General features: G+C 39.1%; 1 protein-coding gene and 1 pseudogene across 6 annotated transcripts in view; both read right to left on the bottom strand.

The window, feature by feature from the left end:
- GLI3 (GLI family zinc finger 3) overlaps positions 1-13,359 on the bottom strand; it is a 204,638-nt gene that overhangs the window by 190,128 nt on the left and 1,151 nt on the right. For 4 of the 5 annotated variants that reach the window (XM_077786302.2, XM_021531961.4, XM_021531964.4 and 1 more), the window contains one exon: positions 7-169. In XM_077786302.2, coding sequence (XP_077642428.2) covers positions 7-130 — 124 coding nt within the window. In that variant the 5' untranslated portion in view covers positions 131-169. Of the gene's footprint in view, positions 1-6; positions 170-13,359 lie in introns of those variants that run through there. The other variant, XM_085570414.1, reaches the window with a different exon arrangement.
- Positions 178-13,359, bottom strand: part of LOC146768249 (uncharacterized) — a 160,978-nt pseudogene continuing 147,796 nt past the window's right edge. Inside the window, exons 4-5 of the transcript XR_014950166.1 lie at positions 12,612-13,328; positions 178-12,455 (exon numbers count right to left, since the gene is read on the bottom strand). The product of XR_014950166.1 is annotated as an uncharacterized LOC146768249 (transcript). The remainder of the gene's footprint in view (positions 12,456-12,611; positions 13,329-13,359) is intronic.

Here is a 13,359-nt window from a genome sequence, read left to right as displayed (position 1 = left end):
ACTCACCATTGGAAGTTGTGCTGGAGGCAACAGCTTTCTCACTGACATCTGTTCGACTGGAGCATTTCACGATGGAATTCTCCACTTTTTTCTTCTCAGTTGTGGTAGAGCTATGGGACTGCGCCTCCATGATGACTTCTCATTACTTCAGCTCTACTTGCACTAATACCTGAATGAAACAAAAGAGTCATAAACTCTAAAGACTGTTTGAAAGCTTAGCCCAAGTTTTCTCACCCCTCTCACCTGAAGAAGAGCCTGGAGCACAACTGAATTAGCAGTTCACAGTTCTGTAAGCTCATCAAATCATGTTTGCATGCATGAATTCCTGAGGAATTTAAAGAAATACTAACACAAAAACTAGGCATGTTTGCCTTTAAAGAGAATCGGCATCACAAACCACTATGCTGTTTGATAGGCAGGTCCATTTTTTTCAATTCTGTGGGGTTTTAATGGATCCAAAGGGAAAAAAGGACAGTATTTTTCTCTTATGCCAAGAGCACTTTGGAACAAGGCAAAAAAAGGGGAAAAAATCAAGAAAATCAAGACAGACCTTTATGTTGACTCTAGAAGCCAAATATTTAAATTTCAACATTCATGGTGTTGGAACACACTGCAGCAGGAATTATCCTGTCTATCTCTACACCTTGTTACTCATGTAAACATCTCTCACTTTGTTTGTTCAGAAATCTAACTCAAACAAAACTGTACAGGCGAAACACCCCAAAAACCACATGGAAAGACAAATATTATTGCTGATGGCAGATAATGACATCACTTTCTTTTGCATGAAAACACTGGAAATAGAAAGCCCTGTAGAGGGGTGTATCTGGTTGCCTTTCTGGATGTTCTCAGTGTCATCTCCAGTGACGCATTCATTTAATACAAATTAATTTCTCCCTATTCTCAGGTATTATACATTCCTGATGGAAATATAAGAAGCCCAAAAACTTGTAAAAGGGTATCACTGCTTGTGCAGCAGTGCAGGCACACCAGGCCCCAAGACTGCAGAGATCTTAGGCTTTGTTTGTGTGAAGGACACAAACATTAAGAATTAGTCTGCAGTTTAACTTGATGCACACCTGTCTATCCAAGTAAGCTTTACACAAAACATCAATATTCAGCACACATCATGCTTAGAGCCAAATACCTTGGCACTTTTGTAGTTTGAACATGAATCTATGCAAAACCAACAAAAAATAAGAAATCAGTTTTCTGCTCTGGGCAACACTGCTTGGTAGTGAAATGGGTCTAAAATGGAAGGAAGTCACATTCCTCAAGGATACCATTTAAATAAAATTTTCAAAAGGCTTCAAAAAGCCACAAAGTATAATGAAGTGTAATTATATTAGCAACCTGTTTCCCAAATTCTGACAGTCAAAAAAAAAAAAAATAAAAAGAAGAAATACCACCAAACCAAAAAAAGAAAAAAAAAAGCCTACAAAGCCAATTCATCACATACACAGCTGTCTAGTAAACCTACCCCTTCCCACCTTCCTAGTAGGAGTTCTTTTTAATAGTACAATAAAACACTCCAAAGCCTCATTGTTATACAGTAGGGATCAAAGTAGAGCCCAATCACTAAATGAATCATTATTCAGCTAGGCAGCACAGCCAAGAAACTGGGCTAGATATCAGAGACTCTCTGCCACTGACCTACTGTCTAAGCTTTAGCAAGGCATTTTTCTTCTCTTGAGTTTCTTGCTTGCTAAAAACAGGAATAGCAGAACTCTGCCTGCCACAGAAGAGGACTTGTAAGGCTACTCTCAAGATCTATCTGTGAAAGTGTTATAAATATTATTGTGATCTGTGAAACCACTTCCTACCAGAACACTAAGGGGAATGTCAGGTGTCTTCAGTAGGAGAGATCTAACAATACTTAACTTGGACCAGCCCTGACTTCTACCCAGCAATACACAAGTCTCCTTGAAGAGAGATCTCACACGAGCTTTGTAAACAGCACCTTTCCAAATTTCTCATATGACTTCTCCCTCCTTCCCTTTGCACACCTCATGCAAGGGCAACCCCAGTTTAGTCATTTAGCTTGAGTATCTAACTTTTCAGTCTCTTGAATTAGTAGACACAGGGGAGGCTGACACTGCTGCCAAGCTGTTCACCCCACAGAGAGGAAGATGTTTGTTTTCTCTATACAGCCCTGGCCACATAAACACCAAAACCTGCCTCAATTCAGCCTCCAACCACTGCATGAGTGAGTTATTCAGTGTACCCTCCTATCCTCTGACTAACCGCCTTTGAGTTATTTAACATTCTCTCAAATTAATTATTTTCTATGCATCGCTGAAAGAATTAAAAAAACTGTATGTTGGGTCATCTGCAATTCAAGAGCAATGTGTGGCTGGTAAGACTGACATCATCCATTCTCTTGACTACTTTATTTTCTTTTCCCAACAGCCTGCCAGTGGTACTTTGGGGTCATTTTCATTACTGGAAGAATAGCAGACATAATTCCATATTCTTCATCACTCTCCATCACTTCTCTGTTTTATGCTACCTGGTATGGACAGAACAGAGGCTTAAAGCAGCACTTAAATTTTTGGACAGAAAACTGCAGAACTGGCCAAGAACTAATATAAACATCTGCTCTTGGTTCATCTGTTCTGGTTCATGTCTACTTAGTTTACATTCAGAAGGCTGCTTTTATTCATGTCAGAATGAAAGAAGGAACACCACTAGAGTAAACTTTCTTACTCAGCTCTGCACCCTGCACCACGAGTCAATGGCCTTTACTCCTGTGCCTTCCTTCCTCTGCTCCCAACCCACACATGTGGCATTGGACACCTACAGGAATTGCTGCAGATCCAGCAAACCCCCAGTGGTGCATCAGTGGTGGTGGGTGTGGTTGGGAAGGTACGGAAGGCCAGAAAAGATAGCAGGACTAATAATTAGAGGGATGTGGTTTGCTGTGTTTTGCCAAGCATACCCCTCAGGGAAGCAGACATCAAGAGATCAATACAGTGCCCCAAAAATATTTTTTTTTTTCCTGAAGACTGCCTTAAGACTAAGTTGAAAACACAAGCCAGAAACACACATCTAATCCTCCTTAAATTTGGCTGATTTTTGTTTTCTCTCAGAAACTGTACCAAAATATGGGAGCTGTGGTTCACCAAAAAAAAAGTCCAAGGTTATGTAAAGATTTCTTTCTACAAGGAGTTGTTAAGTACGGTGCTACTAGGGGTTGTTAACCCCTATCAGAAAGCATTCTAAAAATCAGACAGCCTGAAATTCTCTCCACACTAAAATACAAATATATAGGGTGTATATTAGGGTGTATATGTTTCTCTCTGCAGCGTGTGGATCAGTGACTTTCCTCTTCCTGCCTCCAGGCTTGAGACAATCTGTAGCTACTTGCAGCAAGGATTGCCACTTTCAAAAAACCTGAAAGCTAGTTTCATTGGCTATCCAGCATCTCCATGTGCATATGAAAGGCAAGAAAATGCTATAACAGTATATGGGCAAAAGCCTGAACTTCCATAGGTAAATAGAGGGATAAACATTCCTTCCCAAAAGCAAACATTCATGGCTTTTTTCCATTCAACCATGCTTGAACCTTTTGTAATTTCCCTGAAGCCTGAACCCACTGCGCAATTAATTCCAGATCCCCATTTTAAACCTAATCCCTCTCAAAACAGTAACCTGCCTGCAGGTGTGTCTCTTCTTTTTAAAATATAAATGTAAACCTTCCCCAATTGCATATAATATTGGAGGAATTTTAGGAACATGCTACTGGAATAAACTAGTTAAATGAGGAAAACTGTCTCTTTTAAAAGGAGTGTCATTAATCACTATATGTTGGAAATTTATTTTGAACAAAAATATTATTTCAAGTAACTTAATATTATGTAATTTCTGGTCCTTATGTTTGCTGGTTATAAAACTGTGCTGTATAGTAGTAAAAATGATCATATTAATATACTGAGGAGGAAAAAACTCACATCATTTTGTTCATTTACTCACAGTCCAAACTAACCAAAACCAGTGGAGCAGTCCTGTGCTTGGAAGAATAAGAAACTTGATACTTTCTGAACACACATTTCAATTTTCCAAGAAATTTTCACTCTGTATCACTTCTCTTCTCTGAACTACTTTTTAAATAATTTTATTTATACTGCATACATTAATTTTAAAGACCAGACCATGCAAATATTTATTGCTAGGAATAGGCTCACTGACTTCAACAAGATTGCTTGCTTTGGTCAAAGTACTGAAGAGTAAGCATTCAAAATTCTCAATTTGCATGTTAAGACTCATTTATGTTTCTTGTGAGCTTAAACCATCTGCCTTCCTTTGCTTTATTTTAATTTTTTGAGGAGTATCTTTTAACATGTTGAATTAAAAAAATAAAAAATAAACAAGTAAAACCTTTCCCTGTTTTACTTGATGCTGCTGTAGTTGTATTCAATTCATTAACAAGTGGTTTGCATCCGCTGAGAAGAGCTGTCTGAAATAGCAGTGTCACAGCATTCATCATCATTACATCAGCAGTAGGGAAGTTCATACTGATTGCTATCAGCAACCAGAGTGCCCCAATCAGCGTGCAAGCAAACATAGCATGTTTAATTTTTCAGAAATGACTCTGGGTAGTTAGGGTGTTCATAGGTACTACTTTGATCCACACTACTGGAAGCAGTCTCTGGGGATACAATACATCTTGAACGGCACAACTGTATGAAAGTGAAAAACACAAGGGGAGGCATGTAGAACAATCAGGAAATTACAGTCTCTCTCAACCATAAAGGACCCTTTATCAATTTTATCAACATGGGTTGCACTGTTCCTTGGGATTATTTAAGGATAAAAAAAAATGCATCTTGTTCAGCTACATTCAAATCCAAAATTTATATGAGACAATCTTAAGCTGTTATATGGGAGCTATTTCACACTGATTTATACAGGCTTGATTCAGGTACATTTAACTTCCAAAACCCGCCTAGATTTCAGTATTGCTTTCTATCAAACCTGCTGGCAAAGCTGCACTGACAAAGTTATTCCAGACAGAACCTGATGAAAAATGTTCAAGCGCTCAGACATTTTAAGAAATATCTCCCATATGTAACATTAACCACTTTCTATATCTCACCATTTTTGTAACAGCTATAGATTCTAACCCATATATTATTTAGAATGGTTTTATCCCTTCCTAATTCCTTGTAAGCTAAACCAGAATTCTGCAACCTTCATTAACTACTACAGGGTAAACTTTATTTAGGTTCCTCCCTGTTGAGACAACTACTCACAGTAAGACTAATGCAAACAGCACAAAGGGTCTTATATACACTTTATAAAACCACAACAATCTGTTCAGGGAGGGGAGGGCAAGGTATTTTATATTTCATAATACCTATCTCATTTCAATTACATGCAGGATCTATAAATGCATTAGAGAAAGAAAATGAAAAAGAAAAGAAAGAAAAGAAAGAAAAGAAAGAAAAGAAAGAAAAGAAAGAAAAGAAAGAAAAGAAAGAAAAGAAAGAAAGAAAGAAAGAAAGAAAGAAAGAACCAGGTGGATTCCTAACTTGAAATTGAAAAATACCCCAAGTGACCCCTGTAAAGAGACACAACACGTATTAATACGATCTTTCCAAATTCATTACTATCTGCTATCTTTTCCTTGCTACTTTTCTTTGATTTCTTTCCCCCTATACAGAATGAAAAACATCTATACCTAAAGCCTGGTTAATAACAATCTGATCTGTTCCTGATAAGTTAAATAACTTGTGGCAACAATAACGGGGGATCACAAACAGAAAGGCAATCAGCTAGGCAAACCAGTGCTATTAGCATCCTCGTTATTAAGATCCCAATTGACAAAAAATATTCTATGGCATACACTAAACTACTGATTTACTGTAATAGTCGCTCAACTGCAGAGAAGTTACGGATTTGCTTACATATTTCTGCTACAGTTAAACCCAGCTACCTAAAAGTTCTGAAAATATTTTAAACATGCACATACAATAGTATAAATAAGTGGCACTTTCTACTGAGGCAGCACCTCAGTCACTTTAAGTACACATCAACCACACAGCCTTACAAGTAAATTACATCTACTTTTGTCTTTCAGATTTAAAAAGCTGAAAAGTATAACCCCAATTAAAAGTCTTTACTATTAGTTCAACAGATTAAACTCTGTATCAAAAGAAAACAGATTTCTGCCAGGAAAGAGATGATTCATTTTCATACTCAGCAAACAGAACTTAATGGGTAACAGCACTGAAGAGTTCAGGTCGAACTGTCCATCCCTAACTAGTCTATCCCTCACAGAAGCTGCTGTTTGGGAATGTGCAACACAAAGCTGAGGCAAACAGAGCCCAGACTTAGTGGTTTTACAATTCAGATATGATATATCCTCTGAGGTAAAATTTTATAATCAATTCACTATCTGAGAGTCTTTACAATAAGGAACTGAAGAAAAACAAATTAACAACCCCACAACAAAAACAACAAAAATCAGGTCATTAACTCTGCATTTAAGCATTTGTTATTATAATCACATGGTCTTGGGTTTCCCTTATTTCTTTTTTGACTTTCTTACAAACTATCTAAATACAATGGAAAGAATAAAGTTTATTTCTTAAAAAATAAAAAGTGCTACATATCTTTCAAGTCTCCAAATACTTGAATGTATTTGGGGAGGGGGGCATGTCTAAAACTAATAGTGCACTTACCCTGAAGAAATCAGAACTCCTTCCAATTAAATTACCTAATATTGCTCAGAAATTCAGAATAAGCTGTGTTGCTGCTTGTTTTTCAATCCTGCTTGTTCTTGTGCTTCAAATTCTGCAGCAGGAAAAACTCTAATAATTATGTCAAAGTAAGATTAGCTGTAATAGAATTAGCACAGGGGGAAGGAAAAAAAAAAATCTCCTGTGAACTGTACTCTTTGTAGCAATAGGTTACAATGAGGGGGGACACTTCAAACTTCCCTACCAAGCCTACACTCTGTTTTTTCCCATTTTTCTTCAGGAATTCAGCAGCACTAAATCCAAAACAAACTTAAGTAACAGTACAGTGACTTCCTTTGGCAACAAATTTGTTTTATGAAACCTGGATTTTGGTCCATTCACATGCTCAAGATCTGAAAGGCCAGGAATATTCTGAGAGAACAGGGAGAGGGACAACAGCACGACTTGCTGTGTGGATAAAATATGACTTTCTCTGCTGATACTGTTCCTTGGATACTTATGGTGACAATACAGGCTGGTTTTTCTTTTTCCTTTGCCTTCTCGTCTTTGCCTTCTTAGCTTGGTAAAGCAAATTACAAACATCTGTAATGGGTGTGCTTTGCACCACAGTCAAGTAAGTAGTCACTACAACTTTGACAGGAAAATGCAGAAATACTCTAATTTCAAATACTGGAGCTCAACATTCCAGTGAAATGACCACTTTCTTCACACTTTTTGTTTTATCTCATCAATTCCAACAGATGAAAGATTCCTTAGAAATAAAACTAGATCTATATATCAATGTCAATCTATACAGGAACTGAGCTCAAGGAAGAATGCATTTAATGTACATCTATTGCAAAGATGTGCCTTCTGTTCCCAACTTATGATATGCAAATGAAAGAAGAAAAGACTGTATTCCATATTTTACAATTAGCATTTTAAAACAAGATCAAAGGAATCAAGTAGAATGTTTTTGGAAAGTACCATGTTTTGATCACAGTCCCATTCCTGGAAGCATGTTTATGTCTTCAGCATACTCTCAGGTTAAGGGATGCCTTCATCCAGAATTTCATGTTCTAACCCAGCACAGATGTTTTAACATGTAAAAGAGCTAGGAAATCTCCATATATCCAGGAAGAACTTCAAGTGTGAAAGGTACTTTATAAAACTTTATCTTCAGCTTTTACAGTTTACTTTAGGTTTTACACCTGTCTCATAACAGCACGAAAACTGCATCATGATTCCTTCGTGTTTTTGTAACTTGACTAAACACAATAGCACAACTCTGAGCTGCCACATTACAAATGCACAATCCACTATCCTTGTTAAAACTGTCATCACAGAATTACACAGCTGTATTATTTTCATAGAAAAAACATTCATAGTGAATTGAAGAGCCAAGCAAAGCCTCACCAAACTGCAACCTGACAGTTAAGAATCGGTAGTGCTAGGATTTCATTTTAATATACACGGTTCAGAACAGTGTACTGAACTGACACTAACTTGATCTGTGTTTCTGACTCTTCAGTTTCAGGTATTCATACATCTTATCTAATGAAGGCTTCATTCTCTGGGCAGCTGGATGATGTATTCTTTACATGCAGTTGATTTCTTGACATTAACAGATTTGTATGCAAAGAAAACAGAGTCTCATACAAAGAAGCAAACACTACTGGGGGAAGTTCAGCTCTAAACCACCAAAAGGTCTGTTGGGTACTTTACCCTGAACTAAATATCAGATACAAAAAAAATACAGCAGTGTTTTGAACATCAATAAAAATAAAGAAGGAATAATTTTTTTAAAAGGCCTAATCATCTTGATGATCAGTGTAAAAAATAACTTGACATTTGAGTGGCAACTTCAGCTAAGAAAATTATTCAATCAGATCTCCTTGTAGTGGATTCTGATAATTATCAGTTCTGACACCCAGCAACTATTTAGAGACAAACACATTCTATCCCAATTTCTTTGTCCCTTGTTGTAATCTAAATAACCTTGCAGGTGTTTTTAACATCAATGTATTGTCTCATTTCTTATTTTGTTCTTAAAGAGAGAGAAACCAACTCTTCAGATCAGCAGCCAATTTAATACACTTTCAAGGTAAGGCAGGTACAATTTACATGCACAGAGTATACCACAACAAAACCACAGTATGATGCCAGCACAATCCTTAAGAAAGTTTTCCCCTAAATCTCTGAAGAAAGCAGCCTTAAAAGAAAGCAGGGATTAGAGTGAGCTGGAAGGTAGGGAGGGGACTTACCTCAAACCTAGCCAAGCGGAAATCAGAGCAGTAATTCTACCAGTCGGCAAAGTACACTTTTAGAGCTATAATGGTGGGAAGAAGTGCTGGGCAGCATTGCCTGAAGGCAGCACTAATACACTGCTGACTAATGACTGGGCCATGCGGACAATGAATTTGGGGGTTGAAAACTAACAGAAACCGTGCAGTACCTTGACAAATGGGCTTTCAAAATTTCATTCACTGAATAACCTTTAAGCACAAAATTGGCTCAAGTTCTCTCGGGAATAATATGACACATGTTGTTGGACAATAAGTATTTTCCTTTTTAATTAAAACTATTACAGCGAATACATAAACATGATTACAGTGAATAAAATATAAGAATCAACTATTTAGCACCTAGAAAAGACCAGACTCTGAATGTGAGGGGTAATACCCTACGTTCAGAAGGGTCAACAAATCCCAGGGTTAACCACCTGATTCACTGAAATTCATTCTTGGCAGAATATATTTTCCCTTCTTTGAGACATAAAGGAGAACAAGAACTTCAAAGGTATGTTTAATGAGCTGCTACAAGCACAATTGGTTAAAAGAGGCTCAGAAATTATGTACTAAAAGCTGCATTGTGCTTAGAATTACAACTGAAAAAGTCTCTTTTTAAAGAGCCTCATAAAACAAATCAAGCCTCTTATAAACTTTGTCACCTTGTGTACTGACAAACACATTAAAACAACAGAATCCCTCTTTAAAGGAACTCCTTTTTTTCAGTGCAACTCGACTTCTAATTTGAAAATAGCAATTTTGGCTCTTTTTACAGACAGAATGAAATACCTAAAGTGTCCCTAAATTAACAAGTACCACTTGCCATAGACAGCATTGCCCTTAGCAGCTCCTAAAAAGTTCAGAAAAGGATCTTAAAACAGGAAGCTTAGTGAGCTCATAAAACTGTTGTTGGAGCCAGGAACACATAGCATATTTAATCTGCAAACTGTGAGAGTCTACAATGATTTCAGCAAGATCTGAGGCATGCCCTCAAGGTTTGCTGGGATCTGGGATTAGGGAGTTGATAAGAACCCTCTACTGCCCATGGACATGTTTTTCTTCTGCAGTTAAACACAAATGCATAGAGACGTTTGACTGCTGCTTGGCGTTACTGCTCAAGTTATATAAAAGCTTTGCAGCTCCTTTTGCTGTCAATATATCAAAGTTTAAAAAAAATCATCAAAGTGTGAAATTTCATTTAAAGTCTGCCAGTCTACAGCTCTATTTCACAGACCTATCAAATAAAAGTAAAGATGAAAAATGCACTGAAAGAACTTGAAAAGTTTGCAGCAGCACCCATGCCCTATTTTTGTTTATTCTGTCTCATTTTATTTGATTTTAAAGTATAACAAATCAATTCCCTTATAAAAATGACAGAGTCTAAAGGGAGGATGTCTATAAAACCTGTGGTTAAAAGACAACTTGAAATCATTATTACAGCTGAACCTTTTGTTAAATAAAAGCTTCCTCTGTAGCCATTTTAGCATTTTAATTGCCTAACTGCAAGTTGGCAGAAAATATCTTGAATCTTCCAAAACAACCAGAATTACTACAGAATATGAGTGCCAGAAAAATTAAAGCTTTCTTCAAAGTATTCTTTAGCTAGGGATTTACAACAATTGCATAAAGAAGAAAAGCCTGACTTTTAAGGTAATCTATCTATAGTCTAAAAGCATTAACATTCCACTAGTAAGGTTTTCCTGAGGATTTCATGACTCGTTGATTCACTTTTCCTTCAACTTTGCTTTTTCTTTGTACATTTCTGTGTCCATATAGTTGAACACATGCAACACTGATCATTAAAATGCCTCCTTCCATAACTTCAAATAAACCCTGCTTTAATAGCTCTCAAATTCCTTATTTATCAGGCAGAGATGACTAACTTTTCACTAACACTCTGCAACATAAAAATATGCCATTCCTTCCTCTAATATGCAGACTAGAATTCAAATACACTACAGGAGTACAGGTAATTGAATAGCTTTCCCCAAAACGAGGCAGGAAGTGTAACCGAAACTTTCATGGGTCACTATCAGTGCATACATTAATCTTGTTAAAAAGTCGAGTAATCTGCAAGATGAACAAATTATAATGATGTCTCCAAACTTGAGTATTTTGGTTTTTCCAACACTATTCAGAAAAAAAAAAATCATTTATAGTCATTGATACTTTAATTTCTTAGCTACACACTGTTTTTGTGTTTGAAAACGAACAATCTTTTACAACTGATGATTACGTATAGCAGTAATAACTCTTACTTGGCCACTGCACACCTTCTCAAGCCAAAAATGTTTCTCTGTTTATGCAGGAAAATGCAGGTGATGTCTTTGTTTTGCAGTAGTCTACAGAAAAGCTATGGAAAACAGCATGTCCTGCTGAAAACCATATGCTATTACCAGAATGCAAGGTTGCATTCATTTGGGCACCTTAAGCCACAGTTTTGCTTCCACTGCTACTTAAAAGAATACACATACACTGAGAGAGTCCTTTTCTTACTCATTCTTCCTACTCATTCAAAATCACATAATCCTGCTTTTAAAGAAATAATTCCCTGTCCTTAAAATAGCCTCCTCTCATAGTTACTATTATTTATGCTTTTAGAATTGGGCTATACACAAAACTGAAAGTATTTACATACTAGCTGGTTATACCCAAACCTTCCTTATATAAACAAACTCTCAAGAGGCTGCCTACAGTTTACATTGCTAAACTCATTCACCATTACTTTTAATATATATTTCCACGACTGAAATACAGTGAAGATGGCAGTTTTTACATTTTTGGATTACTTTACTTTTAAAACACTGCATTCGTCTTCCTTCAAAATAATCATGACATATATAATTAAGAAACTGTCAGATCATTATCAATTTTTAATAAAGGACCTAAATGAAATAATTATAGGAATCAATCAGTGAGGCACCTCTCCAAATTACAATGCAATTGTACAAATATTCAAACTACTTAAGGCCAGTTCTGGAACATTTCAATCCATAATCTCTTTAAACACCACAACAAAACCAATTTTGGAACACAGAGAAACATAGTGATTTCTCACTATTCCAGTGACTTAAACGATTTCAAAACGGATACCTACAGCACAGAGAGACAGAGAGGCAGCCGTGCCCTCCTAAAAATATTTCTTGGTTTAATCAGCCACATGTCTCAAGGCCTCTGGAAAATTTTGCTTCCAAGTTTTTCTGTAGCACGCACACAAAAGAAACGAAGTCTGCACGCTGAAGCTTAAAAAATCATGTTTATTGAGGCTTGCAAATGAAGCGGGAAGTAGCAAGGGTGCGACGAAGAGGAGCATTTTGCCGTGGGTTGCTACTTAATGTTCTTTTAGTGAAGTAGCCTCCAAAACGTGACACTGTGTATCAAACAGACAGCTATCCGTACCTCTGACTAAAAGGCTCTTTGAGATGAGTACAGTCCATCATTTCAAACTGAAGTGGCAGCTGGAAAATGTGGAACAGCTGGCAAGGAGCTGGGAGAAAATGTTTTACATAAATGTATCTACATACAAACTGGCAGAAGGCCACGGACACCGTACCCGCAGGACCGGATAAAAACTACGCACCAGAGGGTTAAAAACAAAACTGGGGAGTGAGATGGGGAGCGAGGGGCGTGTGTTTCCTTTTACCTTTTCTCTTCACGTGGTGCGCGGGTTGGGGAGCGGGCGCTAGCAGCTGCGAGCCGGCGGGCCCGTCCGAAGGCGCGGGGATTGTGCCAACACCCACCGACTTCACGGGACAATCGGAACCGCGGCGGGCGCGCCGCGCTCCCATCCTGCAAAGTTGGGCGGTGCACGGCCGGGCCGCGGTGCCGGCCCGGGGCGGCTCCGGGGCGCTCCCGCGGGGCGGCCGCGCCGCTCCTCCCGCCCGGCCTCGGCCGGGCCCGTCCCGCCGCCCCGCTCCCGCCGGACCCGCGCCAGGGCGGCGCGGAGCGGCCGAGCGCGCTGCTCACGGAGCCGCCGGCACCCCCGCGCCCCCCTCCGGGACCCGACCGTCCCCTTCCTCGCAGGGAGCAGCCGGCAGGGAACGACGACCCCCGGGCGCCCCTCCGCCCCGCCAGATGTGACAGCGGATTCGCCCCCGCTCCTCTCGCCTTTCCCCCTGCGAAGTTTGTGCCGGCCTCCCGCCGCACGGGCGTGAAAACCCCCGGGAGTCGCTCAGGGAGTAGGGGCGAGGAGAAAGAAGGGGGTGGAAATAAAACAGCAGCTGTCGCCCGCACATCGGCAGCTCTGCCGCGGGACGTGCCCGGCCGAGCCCGGCTCGGAGCGGGGACTGCCCTCGCCTCGCCCCGCACCCCGCGCCCTCGGCTCCCGCGCTCCGTGACAGCCATTTTGGGGGTTAGACACCTCGGTCCCCCCCCGACCCCCGCCTCCAAGT

This window comes from Lonchura striata, chromosome 2, assembly GCF_050655825.1.
Source record: "Lonchura striata isolate lonStrDom1 chromosome 2, ASM5065582v1, whole genome shotgun sequence".
NCBI classification, from domain to species: domain Eukaryota; kingdom Metazoa; phylum Chordata; class Aves; order Passeriformes; family Estrildidae; genus Lonchura; species Lonchura striata.
Note: the sequence above shows the minus strand (reverse complement) of the source record. Positions and strands in the feature narration are given on the sequence as shown.